General features: G+C 29.5%; 1 protein-coding gene across 2 annotated transcripts; it reads right to left on the reverse strand.

Moving 5' to 3' along the window:
- Positions 1 to 10,282: 10,282 nt before the first annotated feature.
- On the reverse strand, positions 10,283 to 18,453 carry LOC129301034 (cysteine-rich receptor-like protein kinase 2). 2 transcript variants are annotated; one of them, XM_054939620.1, is made up of 8 exons: positions 17,938 to 18,453; positions 13,203 to 13,597; positions 12,899 to 13,030; positions 12,581 to 12,708; positions 12,364 to 12,463; positions 11,766 to 11,997; positions 11,297 to 11,453; positions 10,283 to 11,098 (listed from the first exon to the last, which is right to left on the reverse strand). In XM_054939620.1, exons 1-8 carry the CDS (start codon positions 18,321 to 18,323, stop codon positions 10,781 to 10,783), a joined length of 1,848 nt encoding a protein of 615 aa, XP_054795595.1. In that variant the 5' UTR covers positions 18,324 to 18,453; the 3' UTR covers positions 10,283 to 10,780. The 2 variants fall into 2 exon arrangements, with proteins under 2 accessions (XP_054795595.1, XP_054795588.1); XM_054939613.1 differs by having other exon boundaries at positions 12,250 to 12,463; positions 17,938 to 18,452.
- Positions 18,454 to 19,708: the final 1,255 nt, after the last annotated feature.

Here is a 19,708-nt window from a genome sequence, read left to right on the forward strand (position 1 = left end):
TGACCCTGTTTATACTTGGGAAAAATGAATATTGACTACCATGACACAAGACATGATAAAGAAGCATATATCTAGACATGACCAAAGGAGGATGAGAAATAGCACATACACAAATATCATGGATATAACAAAAATGTAAAAATCAAATCACTTAAGACCAAGGTTATCAAACTCATGAGTTAACTAAATTTATAATGGAGAAGTAAACTTAAATCGTGAACTCATAAAAGTTCATTAAAAGTATATGATTAAATAATTAAAATATAAAGTATGACTATAATTTAATTTAAATATATTTTAAATATAAATTATTAAAATTTAATCCATCTACATTGATAGATTATCATACTCAATATAAAAATTTCAAGATTAGGCAAGTTATTTTTTATATTTATTGTTATTATTTTTTATTAATATTAGTTTTTTCTTTTTAAATTTTATTTTTTTGAATCTTGTCCAATGTTTTTATAAATTGAGTTTTAGATAGTATATAATTAACTTACTCAACTCAATAAAAAAAATAACGATTTTAATTGAGATTGCATTTAGTCAGAGTTTATGAGCAAGTTGACATAATTTTGTAAGTTAGAAATGTAAAAATAATAAACATGGAGAGTTAACTCATGAGTTTAATCAAGTTTACATTTAATCTGAATTTATACGTTAGTTAACATAATTTTATAAGTTAGAAATATAAAAGCAATAAATTCAAAGAGTTTGCCAACAATGCATAAGACAAATATTGTGAGTACAACAAAACTAGATAATATACAGGAGACAGTTACAATATGACACAGTAATTGCCTTCGATATATTATAAGCATAATAAAACCGGATCAAATATATGAGACAAATATTTTCGGTACAATAAAACCACATTAAATATAGGAGACAAATATCGTGGGAACAACTAAACCAAATAATATACATGGTAGAAATACTATAGCCGTGACAAAACCAGATCAAATCTAAGAAACAGATACTGCTGGGCACAACAAAACATATAGACACAGTTTTTCTTAAAAAAAAAAAAAATTTCTTCATAAGATGACACTTGATTTAATTTCAGTGAGTTTAAATGTTCAACCATATATAAGCACACAATAATTTTTTATATTTATAATTTATAATTCCTTAAAAATGAAGAACGAATTTCAGCAAGTATAGCACTAACCTCTTCAGCTGATACAGAAGATAATGGGACAACAAGTTGTGCTTGATGTGATTCAGAAGTACCTTCATTTCTCATCACCTTCAAATCGTCGATTGATTTCTACATTTGATAAAAAAAATAGTTAAAAATAACGAAATAATATTAAAGGTGGGCAAAATTAAAATAGCTAAGGCTAGTGTGTGTGTTTGACCAAGATAAAGAGATTGGTAGCTACTTTTTTCAAAAGAGACGAAACAATTAGAGTAAATTGTTTTTTAATAATTGAAAGAGAATCAATTACAAATCAGAATCCATGACAATTAGTAGATATGAATCTCAATGGTAATCCAAGATAAATTGAGGGGAAAAAATTTCACATACTAGGATTTGCTCTTTCAAATGTTGAGAAATTTGTTGAATCTGATCCGGACTGATCAAACGGCGATAGGGTTGTATTTCTTTCCCTGACAATTCTTCTTGTAAGGTCGGAAGAGAGGAAGGACCATTATTGTTAGCCATGGATGAAGCTTAAAAGGCCTTTGAAACAGATTGTGGGAGAGAGCTTCAAAGATTCAAATGAAGTTATGTGAGGAATGAGAAGACGAAGACACAATAATGAGTATAAATAGTTGGAAAAAAGGGTATATTACATTCAATATTTGAGCCTCACTCGTTCAATGTAGTCAACTTTGTTTCATCCTTTCTGCTTATGCTATTCCGGTTTTCAATGTCATATTAATTATTTAAAAAACTTTTATCATTTTGAATAGAGGTTGAAGAGATACACATGAATACTTGTCAATGAGATTTAATTTTTGTATGCATGGTAGCATTGATTGATATAGATTTTTGACTTTATTGGGTAAGACCTCTCTCAGGAATATACATCAAGTTTGTTGTATTTGAATGGGCCTTCCGTTACTTAGGGATTTGAGATTCATGTAAGATTAAAAACCAGTGTATCTCAGCCCATGGTTTTGTGACATTTTCCCTTAGAATATGTGGGTTTTTAATGCTTCATCTATAGTAAAAATTAAAATAACCAATTTGGGTAAAACTTTGAATAGACATGCATGCATACACTATTACAAAAATGGTATATATACATAATCTTTTTTTTTTTTGATATAAGCGTTCTATATGTAAATAATCTCGTATGGTCAAATGTTACATTCCCATAAATAGGGTTATGCTAAGAACGCTTGTAGAAGTGCTTACATGTATGAAGCTAGAATTTTGATATAAGCTAGAATTTTCAACTAATAGTGCACACGTTCAGTTCCAAAAAAATTGCAAATTAACATAAATTGGTTTATTTGATGTCCAAAAATTTGACGATGTATAAAAACGTGGAATAATATGAGGAGGAGAAGGAGAAACTTACTATTTTCCCTCATTAATAATAATACACTTTAAAGTTTTGGATTTTTTTTTCTTGGCCAACCATTTTAGATTTCTTTCTATGGAATGAATTTAACGGCAGGGGCCTATTTGCTATTTCTTAATTTGTCCTTTTGTTTTGCCATTCTTTTCTTAGTTAGTTGAGTTTATCCATACTTATTCAAAACTAGTACTTGAGTTGGCCCAAAGTTCAATGTACATTTTGTTTGTATTTTTAGCTTGATATTTGAGATTTTCTTTAATATCATTTTCTTACATTTTTTAAAATTCAATAATTTATTTTTAAAGTAAATTTAAAATTTTTAATATTTTGACTATTTTATTTTCTAGTAAAAATGTTATACATGCGTAAAAAATTTTAAACTAATAAGATATATGAATCCTTATAATTAAAATACAATTTTTCCTTTCACTGGACGTTACTTTAAATTTATCAATAAAATAAATTTTATAGTAAAAATAAGAAATAAATTTCTATAGTTGTTTATATATAACTATATCGATAATTCTACAAAAAAATAATTTCACAACCATACAAAAGAAATGATTAATTTTTTATTGATAAAAATGGAAGTGTATGATTTGGTATATACTTATTCTATCACCTGTTTACTATAAAAATTCTTATAATAAGATAATTTTATTTTTTAATTTTATTATTATAATGACATGGTTTTGGTCTTGTTCCTTTAGTATTTATAATTATATGTTTAAAAAATATATTTATATTATGCATAAATTTTTCTCCAACTAAAATGTTTTTCTGAGATTGTCGATGATTGCAACTGTGGGAAGTTTAATTTTTTGAGTATCGTTTTTTTAATACCATATAGACTTATGAGTACTTTTTTAGCGATCCATTGGCTGGTAATTACCATTTTCCGTATTACTAAATATAATACGATATGATTAGCCACTTGTTGTCTTGGATTTTCTAATTAGCTGATGTTCATCGTAAAAAGTATCAAGTTTGCGCTGGTTATGATCACTATAGAGGAAGACAGTTTTTTATCTTGTCAGAAGTCAAAAAAAAAAAAAAAGCGGAAAAAGAAAAAGAAAAGAAAAACTGTTAGCTCACAAATGAAATTCGTGAAAAATACTTTGAGAAAAGTCTTTCCCAACAATTTTCTCAAAGAAAAATTATGGAGCAAAGGAATTCTGTTGAAATTATTCTTTTTTAACACGATTTTATTTCAAGAGAAGTGGCCATTTTCTTCCAGATTGTTTCCCTACAAAAGTGAATTGTTTGATTTTGTCGACATTTTTTTCAAAAGTCTATGTATTTCATATTCAATTATTTATTGTTATCTTAATATTATATATATATATATATATATTACACACACTCCTCTAGAAAATGTTTAAATATTGGCAACAGTTTTTGTGTGATACAATATAATTATGATATTTTCTAATCTATTATTACATTTTTGGCATTCAAATTACTGATTAAATGTCAGATTATACATAAATATTGTATACAGTATATATCTTTGGTTGATTAATTGGTTGAGTTAAGCAATGTTCATTACAAAATTATTTAAGTAGGCGCTTTCGCGCAATAGGATAATTCATGGTCTTGTATTGTACTATACATGAATCTATGCATAGATTTTGTCCGCTAAATTCAATAGATTTTCATGTTTTTATTATTTAAAAAAAATCCAAGGTGAGATATGCTAAAACATTTAAAACATATATAAATAACATTAATTTACCCGACTCATCAAATTTTCATATGATTTAGTGAGGTTTAACAAGCCTCTTTCTAGATTTTTCTAGATTTCTCAGAAAAACACAACATATATATGACATAGATATGAAATAAACTTGAAGCATAACTCTTACACAGAAATAGATTTAATTGTCTACATGAAGGAAGTTCAAAGAAAGCTAATTAAAATGTTGCATTTCATTACATTTCATGGCCTGAATTATTTATTCTGACCAAAATCATAATTCATCAAATTTCCATATGACTCAGCAAGGAATTTGACAACCCTTTCTCTATCCAAAGCCATTTGATCAATTTCCTCATCACACTTTTGCTTCTCTTCGCTTAATGATTCATTATTGGTTACAGCACTTGCTTCCTATAAAGGAAAACAAAACAACAACAATAATCAACATAACGCTTATAAAAAAATTTATACCCTTATCTCAATTTTTGTTAGTTATATCTTGTATAGTGAAACATATCTATCTCAAGATTTTATTTTCACTTTATCACTTTATATTATGATACTGAGAATAACTATAAAAGATTGTATAAGCTAAGGTTACTCACCACAACTTCAAGCTTCTTGCATTTCTTAGCTTTCTTAGCTTTCTTAGCTTCCTTCTTGATCCGCTTTGATGGATACTTCTCATAGATCATGAAGTTCACGACTTCCTTCTTTGATCGAAATGTAATTCCAGACATCATGTGATTAAAATACTGCATGAAACAAGTATACGCATAAATATACGTAGGATTATTCTCAAGATCTCACACGAGATCCTAAAATAGCATGAAGTTCACTTACAACTTGATCTAGTTAAGTTGTTAATGGACTTAGAAATACTTTACGATATTGTGTGGGACCTGTGAGTAATTTTCCTTAAATATATTCACAAATAAGTGTAACTCCTTCAAGACAAAGAAATGATATAATTTCATGTTCAACATTTTAAGTACACAGTTTTTATATATAAGAAAGGGTTTCAAAATTTCATGTCTCATATTGGTAAAGAGACATGTCATTCGTCTGCATAAATATTGCACTAATCTGTTATTAATTCACATGCATTAAGTCCTGTAATTAACCAAATAAATTTATATGCACATAAACAAAGCTTACAACATCACAATGTGTTCCTTTGGTGCGTTGCCTTAGTCGAAGAGTCCAATTTTGAAGTCTCTCGATGAAGGAAAACTGATGACACTTATTGGGATCGCTTGCACATTCATCACGCAAGAAAAACTGCACATATTTAATTCGTTACAAGAAATTTATATCCAAAGAGACAATTTAAGCTCAAACATATATATATATATATATACATGGAATACATTATGTGTGTGTGTGTGTGACATACATTGTCCAGGTCATCAATGTTATTCTGAATGCAGATAGGAGGAAGCTCATATGAAAGAGAGAATTCTCCTACAACTTTTGTAGTTGGCTTTTTCCCTCTCTTCTTTGGTGTCTGTAAACATAAAATCCAATGGAAAATATTTGTGTAAATATAATTAAACATCATTCTTGACCTTGTTCATCAACAATCAACACCAGTGTAAGTTTGAATATGTAAAAGAGAATAAGAGAGATATATGAAAGTGGTGAAGGAAAATTGTATTTAGATAATTTTTGTTTGCATTTTGTAATTTCACTCCAATTTTAATTTCTCTTTTGTGTCTCCCATTGATAACTTGTGAAAAATGAATATTAACTACCATGACACAAGACATGATAAAAGATCCTGCATTAAATCCAAGACATGACAAAATGAGAATAATTAAGAAACAATATATACACAAATGTTATTCATATAACAATCAAATCAAATAAGATATGAGCACAATAACAGTGGGTAATATATAGGATACAAATGTTATGAGTGTAATAAAACCAGATAATATACATTAGACAAACAATGTTGGCAAATAAAAACAGATAAGTTACAGAAGACAATCACTGTGAACACAACAAAACTAGATCAAATACATGTGATAAATATTAAGGGTGGGTACAACAAAACCAGAGAATATACAGGATACAATATACCATGAATACATCAAAAACCAGGTCAAATGCATGAACCAACTATATGAGCACAATAAAACCACATTGAATAGGGCAGGAGACTAATACTGTGGGAACAACCAAATAAACCAAATAATATACAGGCACAAATATTGTAGGCACAACAAAACCAGATCAAATCCAGGAAGAATTACTGTGAGAACGACAAATTAAAACCATATCATACGCATGAGATGCTATGGGCATATCAAAATCTTATTAAATGTAGGATACATACTATGATAACAATGAAACCATATATATACATGAGGCAAATGGGCATACATAACAAAGCTAGTTTAGACCCACAACAAGAGTAGATCACATACAAGAGACAAATGAGATTTGGCACAACAAAACCCACATGGACATAGTTTTTCTATATAAATAATGGTTTGAATTATTAGATGTTCAACAACAATCACATAACTAAATTTTTTATATTGAGAATTTGATAAAAATTAAGAACAAACTCACTACTTCATCGAGTAAAGCATTATTAATTTCTTGTGACATTGGAGATAGTGGCAGAAGAAGTTGTTCATGTTGTGATTCAGAAGTCGCTTCGTAGCTCAACACCTTCATATCTTTGACTGATTTCTACATTTGATAAAAAATTAAAAATAGTTATAATAACTAAGTAATATCAAAATTAAAGCAGGCAAAATATCCTTAGCATGTGTGATTAAGACCAACAATCACAGTCACAGCTAATTGATACTAGCTTAATTGTTTTTAGAATTTGAGGCAGAACCAATTACAAATCATAGTAACTTTAATCCAAGTACACAATACTAGTAACTTTAATCTAAATGCACAATCATCCACGACGTTTAGTATCAGAAGATGAATCTCAAAGAAAATCCTAAATTAATCGAAAAAAAATTTCATACTGATATTTGCTCCCTCAAATTTTTAGAAATTTGTTCAATTTGGTCTTGACTGATCATTTGGGGTTGCATTTCTTGCTCTTGCCCTGACACTAGTAAGGTAGGGTGGTCCAAAGGAACGTTCTCAGCCATCGATGAAGCTAAAAATTAGGTCTTTGATAGTTAAATTGGAAGAATAAATTATTGGATTCAAATGAAGAGATCGAGGTGGAGGATAAGTGAGACTGAATGGTCTGAAATGAAGAGCAATGGAAGATATAAGAGTTTGAAGAAATTCAATCGAAGTTCTGTGGAGAACAGGGAGAGGAAGAAATGAGTATAAATAGCTGGAAAAGAAGGTTTTTTTTTATGCATTTATGTCAGCCTTTACTGTTTATTTTAGTCAACTCTCCCCAGGTCCTTTTTGCTTATTGTATTCAGTTTTTCAATATTCCCTTATTGATTATTAAAAAAAGTTATCATTTTGGATAAAGGTTGAAGTAGTGATGCGGATAAATAGATGCAAATGCGGTTTTGTACATTCTTTTTTTTTTTTTTCCTTTTAAGCGCATGTTTTGTCCATCAATAGGGTTCAAACTTTACACCTCACTAAGGTTATATTATGTTTATTATTTTAATCAATCTCAGGAACTTGTAAGGGAGAATGACAGATAGGACAAATTAATTTAAATTAATTTTCATATACTTTAGGAATTTGCAAGTTCATCTCTCAATTTTGTAAGTTTATTGTGATGAATTTGTAATTTATTTTTTAAATTTTAACATAGTTGAAGAATAAATAAATTTATTTTTCTTATTAAAATTTGAAATATAAGTTACAAATTCATCACAACAAAATTACAAAATTGAGATTCAAACATGCAAATTTCTTGAATTTGGGACTTGAGATCTAAGCTGAATTGATTGGTCCCTTAAGACCTCTCTGTCATTCTCTCGATTTGTAATTCACTCCATGGTTTTATGACCTTTCCACTTGGAGTATGTGGATTTTTAATGCTTTCATTGATATTAAAATTTAAAATAGAAAAAATAAAACTATCTCTTTGGATAAAAGATTGAGGATATATGCAAGTACTCCTTTCAGTTTTATCTATAAGCTAGTTCCAACATTTTTTTTATTAGCACTAAAAAAAATATTAAATTTCATTAATTCTGTCAAACAGTTAATTTTTTTTTTTTTACTTCTCCCATGTTAAATACATCCTTGAAATTTTTTCTACTTTCATGCATCTACATTGAATAAGAGGTAAAAGAAGAAAATTGTAATAAATTTAACTAATGGGGTGCCTTATAAAAAAAACTATAAAAACACTCATTTAAGTGACATATAAATAGGATCCCTATAGGAGTAATATTCATGTGAGCTTTAAAACCAATATTTATTTTACTTTCAATTTCATTTTTTTGTCTTTTCAGCTAGCAGCAAATGGTTTTTAATCCCTCATTAATAAACTTTTAACATTTTGGATTTTGGGTCTCTGGAAAGAATTTAACTGGTCCTTTTTTTTTTTTGGGCCATTCATATTTCTTAACTGGTCTAGTTTACCAATACTTTTTTTTTTTATGAACCGAGTTTACTAATACCCATTCAAGAACTATTCAAGCTGGCACAAATTCAATGTACCTTTTATTTGTACGGTATTAAATTTTATTTTAAACTGAATTTATAACTTCTTTGTTTTGATTGAGACCAAATTTATATTTTTAAGTATTTTTTTATTTCTCAATATCCTTTCATTAGAAATCATAATCCTATTTGAAGCACCATGAGGTATTAAATATGACATTTCTCATTGATCCATCATGTTGTATAATTTACAGTATTTTGACAGTTTCTTTTTTAGTAAAAGTTGTGTACGTGTAGAAAACCATGAAGCTGAATTACTCCCACAGATATTAAATTTACGGCCCTTTTTTAACCACGAAATATATGGCCATTTTAAACATGTGCTTTAGTCTTAATACAACAATAATCCAAGGTTTTAATTTCCTACTAAAAAAGTTTCTATGTTTAATGTCTGATCATGTCTCAAATAAGCTTATTATATTCAACATGAGGATACATATGTGCACACTCAAAAAATAAAATAATGATCCATTTTTTTCATAACAAGAACATCCATTTATCTCACATTAAATGTTTCTTTTATCAAAATACATCTAGTTAATTCTCATTTTTTCTAGTGTAAAGTCATTACTAATTAAGATATCCCATTAAATGTTAGGGAAAATTATGAAAATGTATCACAAATATTTTTTATCCTTGTAAATTAGTTAAAAAATATCTTATATTTAGCCATTCAATATTATAATATACTTTTTTTAAAATATCAAGTTAAAAAATATGAGTCATTTTTCATCTTTCAATATGTAATTAATAATTTTTAAAAATGCTTTTAATTTAGAAGTGTAATTAAAAAGGTATAAAAAATGTTTTATTTCAAAGGCCATTAATCAACTTAGTGTAAATGAGTTAACAATTACTTATAATTTAGAGTTTTATTCAAACTTCAGAGATTTCATGAATTTCAATTTCCAACCTGCGATTTTACAGTATTTTCACCTTGCGAGAAGCAGAGATCATATGAAGTTGAAGGACTGTCTTCGGTTTGCCGTTTGCTTTGTAAAATCTGTAGGTGAGGTTGTTTGTTTAATTTGTGATATTTGTTTGTTCTATAATTTGCAGTGAATGCAATCTTCTTTCGTAATGTTGCAACTCTTATTAATATTATATTATTTCATGCTACTTGAAACCTGTACGAGTTATTTATATTCATGATAGTAATAAGCTTAATAAGGTTCCTCATTTGAAATGGACATCGATATCTAGACCATTGTGTTTCTTCCTCACATGCAATATTATCTTTCCAGTGCCAAATTTTGGCCTCAATTATTTCTGCATTGTTAGTTGTTTCGAATTATTCAAGTGCAGAGCCACATTAAGAACTGTACATTTTATATCTTTCGCTGAAATGTTTGCCATTGGAATCGGTTTCTCTCCATTGGGTAGGTGAAAGATAAAGAGAACATAAATAAAAGAGAGAATCTTCGGATTGGTTTGTGCAAAACTGCTTAATAATTACTTTTGATGAGTTGATCCTGATAATATTATCTTGTTGATATTCCCTGTAGGAATCCAAGTGTAAGAAATAAAATATACATGATCTGGAACAGATGTGATTCAACTTTACACCCATCTTTCTAACACCTAAAACTAAAAATGCCACTAGAGATATAGATCATTTATAAGTGGTAACGATCAATTCCATATCGCGCAAAAATGTTCAAGTCTCGCCGTCAATGTTAGGATCTCATCGATTGGTAATTCCCGAGTGCTTCTTTAAAAGCTCATTGAACCAGAAGGCCTGCTTTGACTTGATGAGCTGTTGCAACTCAGTTAGAAAGAATTTACTTGGCTGTCGCATCTTTCAATAACCCTTCTTTTCCTTCCCCCCCCCCAAAAAAAACCCCTTCTTTTCCATAATCAGATAAAAAGGGTATCTTAATTATAAACTAATCCAAAATTTCTTGTCATTGTCTTCTGATAAAAATCATGATCTTGCTGATATCATGGAAGTAGAGTAAGTAGCATTTGATGTTGAGGAAGCAGTATAGGTAGAAGTGTCTCCCTTGGACCCTGAATCAGTTTCAACAAAGAGAGGCATAGTGGGTCTCATATTCTTTGATAAGCCTTTACTTTGGAGCAAACCAACTACTTCAGACATTGTTGGTCTTATTGCAGGAGATGCTTGAGTGCAAAGCAAACCAATCTCTATGATTTTCTCTAATTCCTTGGCGTCATATTCATTAGGGTCTAAGGTATTGTCCACCAACTCCAAGTGCCTGCTTTTCTCATATAGCTTCCAAGCCTATCACATCAAAATAGAATATGAGAGGGATAGAAAAGATATATAAAAACTTAGGCTAGTGTTTTGTTACAAAACTTTTACTGGTGAATCAATCAAATCGATATTGTTGAGTTAGATAAAATTGTTCCAAGACTTCAACCATGTTTTTATTTCTGGAAAGAAAATAAACTTTTCATATGGGTATGTAAATTTTCTTACTTGTTGAAGGAGGAATTCGCCTTCAACATGAGCATCAATCTTTAGTTCACTGTTTCTCTGACCACTGATGATTTCTAAGACTATCACACCATAGCTGTAAGTATCAGCTTTTTCTGATAACTGCCCATGAAGTGCATATTCAGGTGCCGTATATCCCCTAACAAATATATAATATTTATGACATGTTTGATTAGAGTAATGATACAAACATGAACAAACATGAATATTATGATGTGGCAGATACCTAAAATAGCTATGTGCAACATAAAATACCATATCATGTCCAACATATATATTTATATATAAGAACTTTTTCTTGAAGTATTCACGCTTCGAAGAAAGAGGGAAAGATGTAAGAAAAGGTCAAAACTTTCAACTAACCTATATATATTATTTGATGTCTTGGATAATAAATCTACTATCATCATAATAGTTAAAAAAATTCATAAGAACAATAGGTTTTACTTACAATGTTCCTGCAAATCTAGTGCTAAGATGAGTTTGATCCCCAGGTAAAAGTCTTGCCAACCCAAAATCAGCAATTTTAGGTTGAAAATCATCATCGAGGAGAATGTTGCTAGTCTTTATATCTCTATGTATAATACAAATGTGAAATTCCTCATGTAGATAGGTCAATCCCCTTGCTATGCCTAAGATTATATCATATCGTTGCTTCCAGTTGAGAGAACCTTTCTTGTTACCTGTTCCCCAAGATTACACACTTTGAATGGTAAGTAAAAGAAGACAGAAACATATTAAAGTAATTCTATAAATGTCTAAATAAGAAGTGATGTAGATGTTTATTAAGTTGTTAAATGAAATCATGACCCCTTAATAAGTACTTAAGAGGAATCTATGGTATGCTTCAAAGTTGAAACTGTCACATATCATTAAGAAGCATGAGCTAACCGTTAAAGAACTAAATAAAAATTTTATTGGTTGATATAAGATACCAAATATGAATCTGTCGAGACTGTTGTTTCTCATGTACTCGTAAACAAGAATTCTCTTATTGCCTTTATTGCAACATCCTAGAAGTCGAACAAGATTTCGATGATGGACATTACTTATCAGCCTTACTTCACTCTCAAATTCTTCATCCATCCTATTGGATTGGCGCATAAGTAATTTCTTCACTGCAACTATTTTTCCATTTTTCAAAGTGCCCTGTTCATAATGATTAAAAATTTTAGTAATGAATGTGTTATTTGAAGTTATACAGTTGTCTTTTGAAAATATCTAACCTTCTGCAACACGAAATAAAACTCAATAAATAAAAGTTACCTTGTATACGGTACCAAATCCTCCTTCTCCTAATTTATTCTTTTCACTGAAATTCTTGGTTGCAGACTTCAAATCATTATAATTGTAATTAATAGGGCCCTTCAACTTGGATTCTCCCATTATCTCACCTATTAAGGAAAACACAATTTAAAGTCTCTTCATAAGTTGCTAAAACTAGTCTGGGATATGCATTCAGTAATATACATGAAAGTTATTTTAAGACACGATCTTTTTTTGAGGGGAAAGAGAAGATGGAAGGATCAATAATCACCTAGCAAATATATAATGGTTGAAGACTTTAATTTTCAAATTATTTACCTCTAGGAGCTCTTTCAGACCTTTTTGACCGTCTAATCTGCATCCAGGCTAATGATGCAATAAGAACCAAAGCAAGAGCTACACCTCCAACAACTCCACCAATAATGGCTCCCTTATCATTTTTACTTGAACCTACAAGAAAATAGTGACCTCATTTTGAAATGATCACTCAAAATGAACCATTACTGCATCTAAACAAGAATCACCCTAAGAATATATATATATATATAGTCATTTGAAAACTTGTCATGCCCTAGCTAGAATTTTTGTCCATCTGAACTTCAAACCTTTCAATTAACTGTACCTTGTTTGGAGGGTGTGATATTAATCGTCTGGTTATCAGGAAAGAAGGAAGTTGTGGAGTATCTCATGAAACACCCAGCATCAAAAGCCCTACCATCTGAACTGGGTAGGCAAGTCTGCACAGTGTTGTACTCTTGCTTCAGGCAATCCTCGCACCCACTCTGAGAGATAGTTCCAATACATTGAGCATAGGCATAAATGGTTGTGCTGTTATTGGGCACTAGAATCTTTGTAGCTGCAGAGAAACCAGTGATTCTGGGTGTTTCTGTTTGGAGACTCATTAGCACTTGTTGAATAGTTGAGTTAAATGTTGTGGCTGCTTCTGCATTCTGATTTCCACATGATGCAGAATCGAAAGATCCTGTTGCTTGGTCAAAGAAACTGCTGCTCTCATACCTCAACACACCACAAAGGGTTATTCCATATCAGTTTTTCAAGCTTGATCGGTATGGATTTTGCTATCTACTGATGAACCTTTAGAGAGGTATGGATTTTGCTATATACATGGTCATGCCGCTGTGAATTAAGGTACTTCTAGGAAAGTCATGTAAGAGTTACAATATCAAAAGTCACAAGGTTATGTCTTTGTAATGCCTAAAGACGCATTTGAAAGAAAATGAAATCAAAAGGTGTGATAATTAACTAGTTAGTGGTGTGAGAAAAAAAAAAGGCGTTAATTCATGGAACCTTGTATGCTTAGAAGGATGCTGCTCTTCATGTAAAGGTTAGTTTAAATACCTATCAATAAAAAGTAACGTTGGTACTTGAAACATGTAACATATCCAACATTATTAACAAATAATTTGACTCTTAACAATCATTTAATTCCTTAACCATGGGGTATCTTGGATTTTTGGACAAACATGGGTAGAACGGTATTTTTGCCAAAAAAATAATTAAGGTTTCACCATGGTGAAGCCTAGTTTGAAGCCTAAGTTGGCCATGGAAGAATGTTGTAAGCAGGCATCATAAAGAACGCATTAGAACAAAACATATTAGAAGGAAAACTGGGGAGATGTGTGGAGCTCTACTAGGACAAGACTTGAGAATGTTAGAGGAGCATGGGCATCAACCAAGAAGCTTGAGATTTTTGTGTGGTTAGTGATTTACTACCCTTCTCCTCCATTTCACTTGATTTCTCCATGATTGATCAAGTGTATGTACAAAGTCGATTTTGGTGTACTAAGGTTTTGAATGAATCTTCTACATGTAAATGACTTCCCTAAGCTTTTAAAAATGTTCTTTGACTATGGGTACTTGCTAAGTTGCTATTTGATGTGCTTTGTGGATTTCTTTAGTTTTCAAGAAAAACTAGGTGTGCAAGATGAGTTTTTGGTTAGGGGCAGAGTTAGCCCTTGAAATTCGGGTTTAGGTTTCTCTAGATGACTAAAGAGTTTGCCTTTCAAAATCTGGTATGGATTGGATATCATTTTTTTACTTGCAATTTTCTACACGCGTATGATGTAAAGGAGCTGGGAATTGATGGCTTGAATTCTGTAATTGGTTAATTTAAAATGGTTGAAATAGTATATTTAATTTTTGGGTAGAAGAGCAAATTTACCCTTAAATTATAGGTCCAGGAACGTCTAAAACTCTAAATTCATTTTTGATACAATATTTCCTTTCAACTTTTGAAAATTGTGCAATTTAATCTTTGCCATTAGCAAAGTTAATTTTGACCACTATTTGACCCGAAAACAATAGAAAAGGAATTCAAAAAATACAAAAAAAGACCAATAAAATTTTCTTGGTCCTTTGTTGTAATTTAAGTCCTTCACCATACTTTTTTGGTCATTTATTGTACTTTTTGATTTCATTTTTTGTTATTTTTTAGTCAACTAATGATCATACTTAACTTTTGTTAATGACAATGATAGGAACTAAATTGCAACATTTTCAAAAGTTGACAAAGAACATGATACTAAAAGTGAATTTATAGTTCTAGACACTTCTGAACCTATAGTTTAGAAGCCAATCTATTTGTTTACCCTTAATTTTGTGGGCCTAAATTGTGCTTTTAAACTTGTTGGAAGGTGTTTACACAAATATCTCTCTCATGGTGAAATCGTGTTAAAGACAGTCTTAAGCTTTAAGAATGTCTAGTTGGAATTTGTTATGGCTACGGTAAGTTGGGCTGCTATATGAATTGTGTGATGTCCTCTTTATTATTTTAGTTGGTGTAGCTTAGAAACCTCTTATTACAGTGGCTTGCTACCAGTGCCAGGCTAGCTAGGCCAACCATTTTCATGAAAGCTTGGAAATCTCTATATGAATTGCATGATTATCTTCAAATAATCTATAAGAAAATCCATGTGTGAATAAAATGTGAAAAGTCTCAAATTAAATTAGGCTTGATAAAGCATTGTGTAAAAGGTGACGAGGCATATATATTTATCCAGATCACACAGATTTTCGTCTTTGATCAGGAGAAAAGGATTGCTTGGATTAGGATTTGACCTGACATCTGAAATCTTGATCTTGGGATGCAAAAGTGGAGGTGAACAGAACCATGATCAATCCATATAAATATAGGATAAGGGCCTATTTGATTACTGGTAAAGATTTGAATGAAGTCAAATAAAAAAAATAAGGAAAAAAAAATTACAAGAAAGGTTCTTCCTCTCCTGCTGGCAGGCTCTAGTGATGGTGCATGTGATGGCAATGGCATTGTGGCAACAGAACTACTTTTTAAATAATTTATGTTTTAATGTGCTTTTTATAATTTCTACAAACTTATGGTCTTCGGATGTAATTTTTCATTAGTGTAAATGACCTCTCCTCTTCTACAACTTAGTAGTTAGGATTCAAAAGCTGTGGTCTATCCAGTTCATCAAGATGACGTGTTGCAATTATCTGGTTTGCACGGAAACCCGATGGATCAAAACCGTTGTGATGATACAAGTTTCGCTCTCATCACCAAAAATAAGGATAGGTTAAAATAAAACTCAAGGATTCAGATTTACTGTCATTCTTTTTTTGGAAAAATAACAGTTGATTTTTTTTAACAGTTAAGTTTTCAAAGAGAAAATTACTAATATTTATATTTTTGGCAAAAAAATTTAAAAAATAAATTATAAATATTAATTTAAATAATTACAAATTCAATAGTTTTAATTATAAATAAAACATTTACTATTCTTAATTTCTAATTAATATTCTTTAAATCAATATCTGCAATTTATTTTTTTTCAAAAAATTTCATCAGTAATTTAATTATCATTAATTCCATCTTTTAATATTGTCCTCCATCCCAATAATAAAATAACTTTAAAAAAATTCAACATCTCAAAATATAAGACACTTTTAAAAAAATAAAGTTTTAATAATAATTTTTCAATGTTATTATTTTTATATTTTTTTCTTTTTAATATTCTTTTGTAAATAGAGTATTAAATAAAATATATTTTTAAAATTTTACATTTTATTTTAAAAAAATAAAACTACAAAATATATTTTTTAAATTTTATTAGTATATGTAATTTTGTCTAAAATATTTTATAAATTGAGATGGAGAGATTATTATTATTGTTATTGTTAAAAACAATTTTTATTTAAAAAATTATAAATTAAAATTGGCCAAATTAGATTTGGAGATCTAAGATAAGTTAGTGTATTGGATGTTGAAATCAACTTCAATACTTATCATATATATGAACATTGTAAATTTATTATCTATTAACTGTTCAGATCTAATTTACATAATTTATATTTATAGTTTTTTATTTTTATTTTTTTAAAAATATTTTAAAAGATATAAAATTTAAAATAAAACACGATCTTTTGATTGTTAATTTAAAAAAATATTTATTAAAAAATTGCAAATTTAAAAATGAAAACTAAATCTGAATTATTCAAAATAGTGCAATTATAAATGATGAGCACCGATCGTATTCCAAGGTCCAACCCCTTACGGCTATTCATGGGAATTGGTTTCCTACACATCCATGAGTACCACATGATCATTATTAAAATGAGATTTAAATCATTTAGATTTTAATCTGAACATGAGTAAATGGCCCAAATTTAAAGTATTATTATTATATTATTATATATTATATTTATTAAAATAAAAATTTATAAAAATTATAAAATATTTTAATAATTTTTTTATTTTTAATCTGATCTATATTTAAGTTAGCATGTTCAATTTAATATTAAAATTTTTATAATTAATATATATTAATTATATAGATGTACTTTGCAACGGACTATGCAGGGTACATATAAATAATCAGGGTACATATAATAATCAATATATATTAAATAAAATTTTAATATTAAATTAGACCCTTTAAATTAAATCTAAACCAAATTAAAAATAAAAAAATTATTAAAATTATTTTATAATTTTTATAAATTTTTATTTTAATAAATATAATATATAATAATATATTAAATCCCAACCATCCAAAATTTTTAATCTAAATAATTTACATCTTATTCCAAGGATGAGCTTGGAATGAACATAGAAACTAGACCCTCCTGCTCATGTCGCCGTCATAAATAAAAACAATACACAGACACACACTACAAACCCACGGCCGAGCCGGTGCTCTGTGTATATCCCAATTTTCTTTTTTCCTAAAGATTACTATTTTTAATTCAAATAGATTTTTTATTTTTCATCCTCCAAAAATATATTTCACGCCCTCAAAAAAAAGGGGGGGGCAAAGAAAGAAAGAAAATATCTGTACGTACTCGACAACTTAAAAAGAAGCAAGGCTGCGGAGCCGTACCTGAGGAAGCAGCCGTCATAGATGACACGAGCAGCGGTGGTCCCGGCAGAGCAGTTTCTGATATGAGCGGAAGCGACGGTGAAGCAGGCGACACAGTCGGCGACGGAGAGGTAACTCCTGCACTGATAAAGAGCGAAAAGAGGGGTGGCTCCGTTGGCTCGCTGCGCCGTGGCGAAGTGCTTGCTCTGGTTGAAGACCTGATCCCTGAGATCTCCAAACGCTGCGTTTAGGCTTTGATTGAACGAATTAGCAGCTACTGGATCCAATTTTATGTACGGAAAGCAGCCAGTGTTGAGGAGATTGGTCTGAGGGTCGGAAACGACGCCGTAACGGAATACGAAAGTAGTAACTAAGGGAAGAAGGAGAGTAACAGGACGTTGAATCATGGTTTTGTGGAGTTTTATTGGAGAGACGTGCGTGTGGGTGTCACTGTGTGCGCCTGTGCGTGTCTCTGTGCGTGTGGAGAGGAACGAACAAGACGACCTTACCCTTACAGAGGTCAATAACGAGGAAGCGTATAAGAAATTAATTAGTTAATTAATGCAGGGGAAGGTGTTTGAAAACGACTAATTAATAATAAAATCACTAAGGTGTAATTTAATGGGAGAATTTTAATTAAGGAACATGGATTCAACTTAATTACTAACTGTACTAAAAAACAATCCGCAGTTCAACAGGATTGGGGGAAAAAAATTCTCTTTCAATTATACGGTTCAACTGCCAATTTTCATTTCTTATATATATTTTTTGTCTTTCATATATAAATTGTTATTTTAAAAAAAATTTCACATCAAACATACTCCCTTCGTTAAAAAATATAAAATATTTTTAATTGAATCTCACCTTTTAATAAAATAATTACTTACTTTTTAATTAATCTTATCTTTTTATATTTATTTCTATTAAATATGTTACAATAAATATGAAGTCATCATCAATAGGGACATTTTTAAAAAAAGGTAATGATTACATCTCAAAAAATTAAAAATATCTTACATTTTTTAATATTTAACTCCTCAAAAAATACCTTATATTTTTAAATAAAAAGAGTATAATTTAATAAATAAGTTACTTTTGAGACGTAATATTATTTGTCATATATTAACTTCAATCATTACTTAACAATAACATAAATTACAAGTGAAATTAAGAAATCATCATTTATAAAACAATTGTTATAAAATAGAATTTATAAGAATGTTTATATAACCTATAGAAGAACAATATTAAAATTTAAATAAAAAATTTTTAAATATTTTTCTAAAACTTATTCAAAATTCTATCCACTCATGGAGCAATAGAAAATCCATGATTTGTCACGTCAAAGACGAATGAAGATTTTAAAACTTTCGTGATAGGAGAAGGGAGCTTACTCTGCTGTTGCTCTTGGTGGTTTAGTAGGAGCATGGCTTAAGAGTTGATCCCCCTCAAATTCTCACTCACTTCAATGATTACTAATCCAAAAATCCTTCAATTATTATGACTTCCCTTCTTACAATGAGCAAACAATATTAACATTCAAGCTCTTCAATAATTCTTCAAATTTTTTATTAATCTCTTAAACTCTCATTGAACCCTCCAATAACTTTTAATAAGTAGTTTAACAATACTTGATAGTATTCAGCTTCAACCGCAATCACAAACCTTATGCCACCTTAGTAAAATCATAATTACTAAATAGTTTAATAATTTTCCTTTAAATGATACATGATTTCAATAAGTTATTCTCAATCTTAAAACTTATATATGTAAAGATATATAATTTCTCAAG

This window comes from Prosopis cineraria, unplaced genomic scaffold, assembly GCF_029017545.1.
Source record: "Prosopis cineraria cultivar Desert tree isolate PC_DT_omini unplaced genomic scaffold, ASM2901754v1 PC2, whole genome shotgun sequence".
Taxonomy (NCBI): Eukaryota; Viridiplantae; Streptophyta; class Magnoliopsida; order Fabales; family Fabaceae; genus Prosopis; species Prosopis cineraria.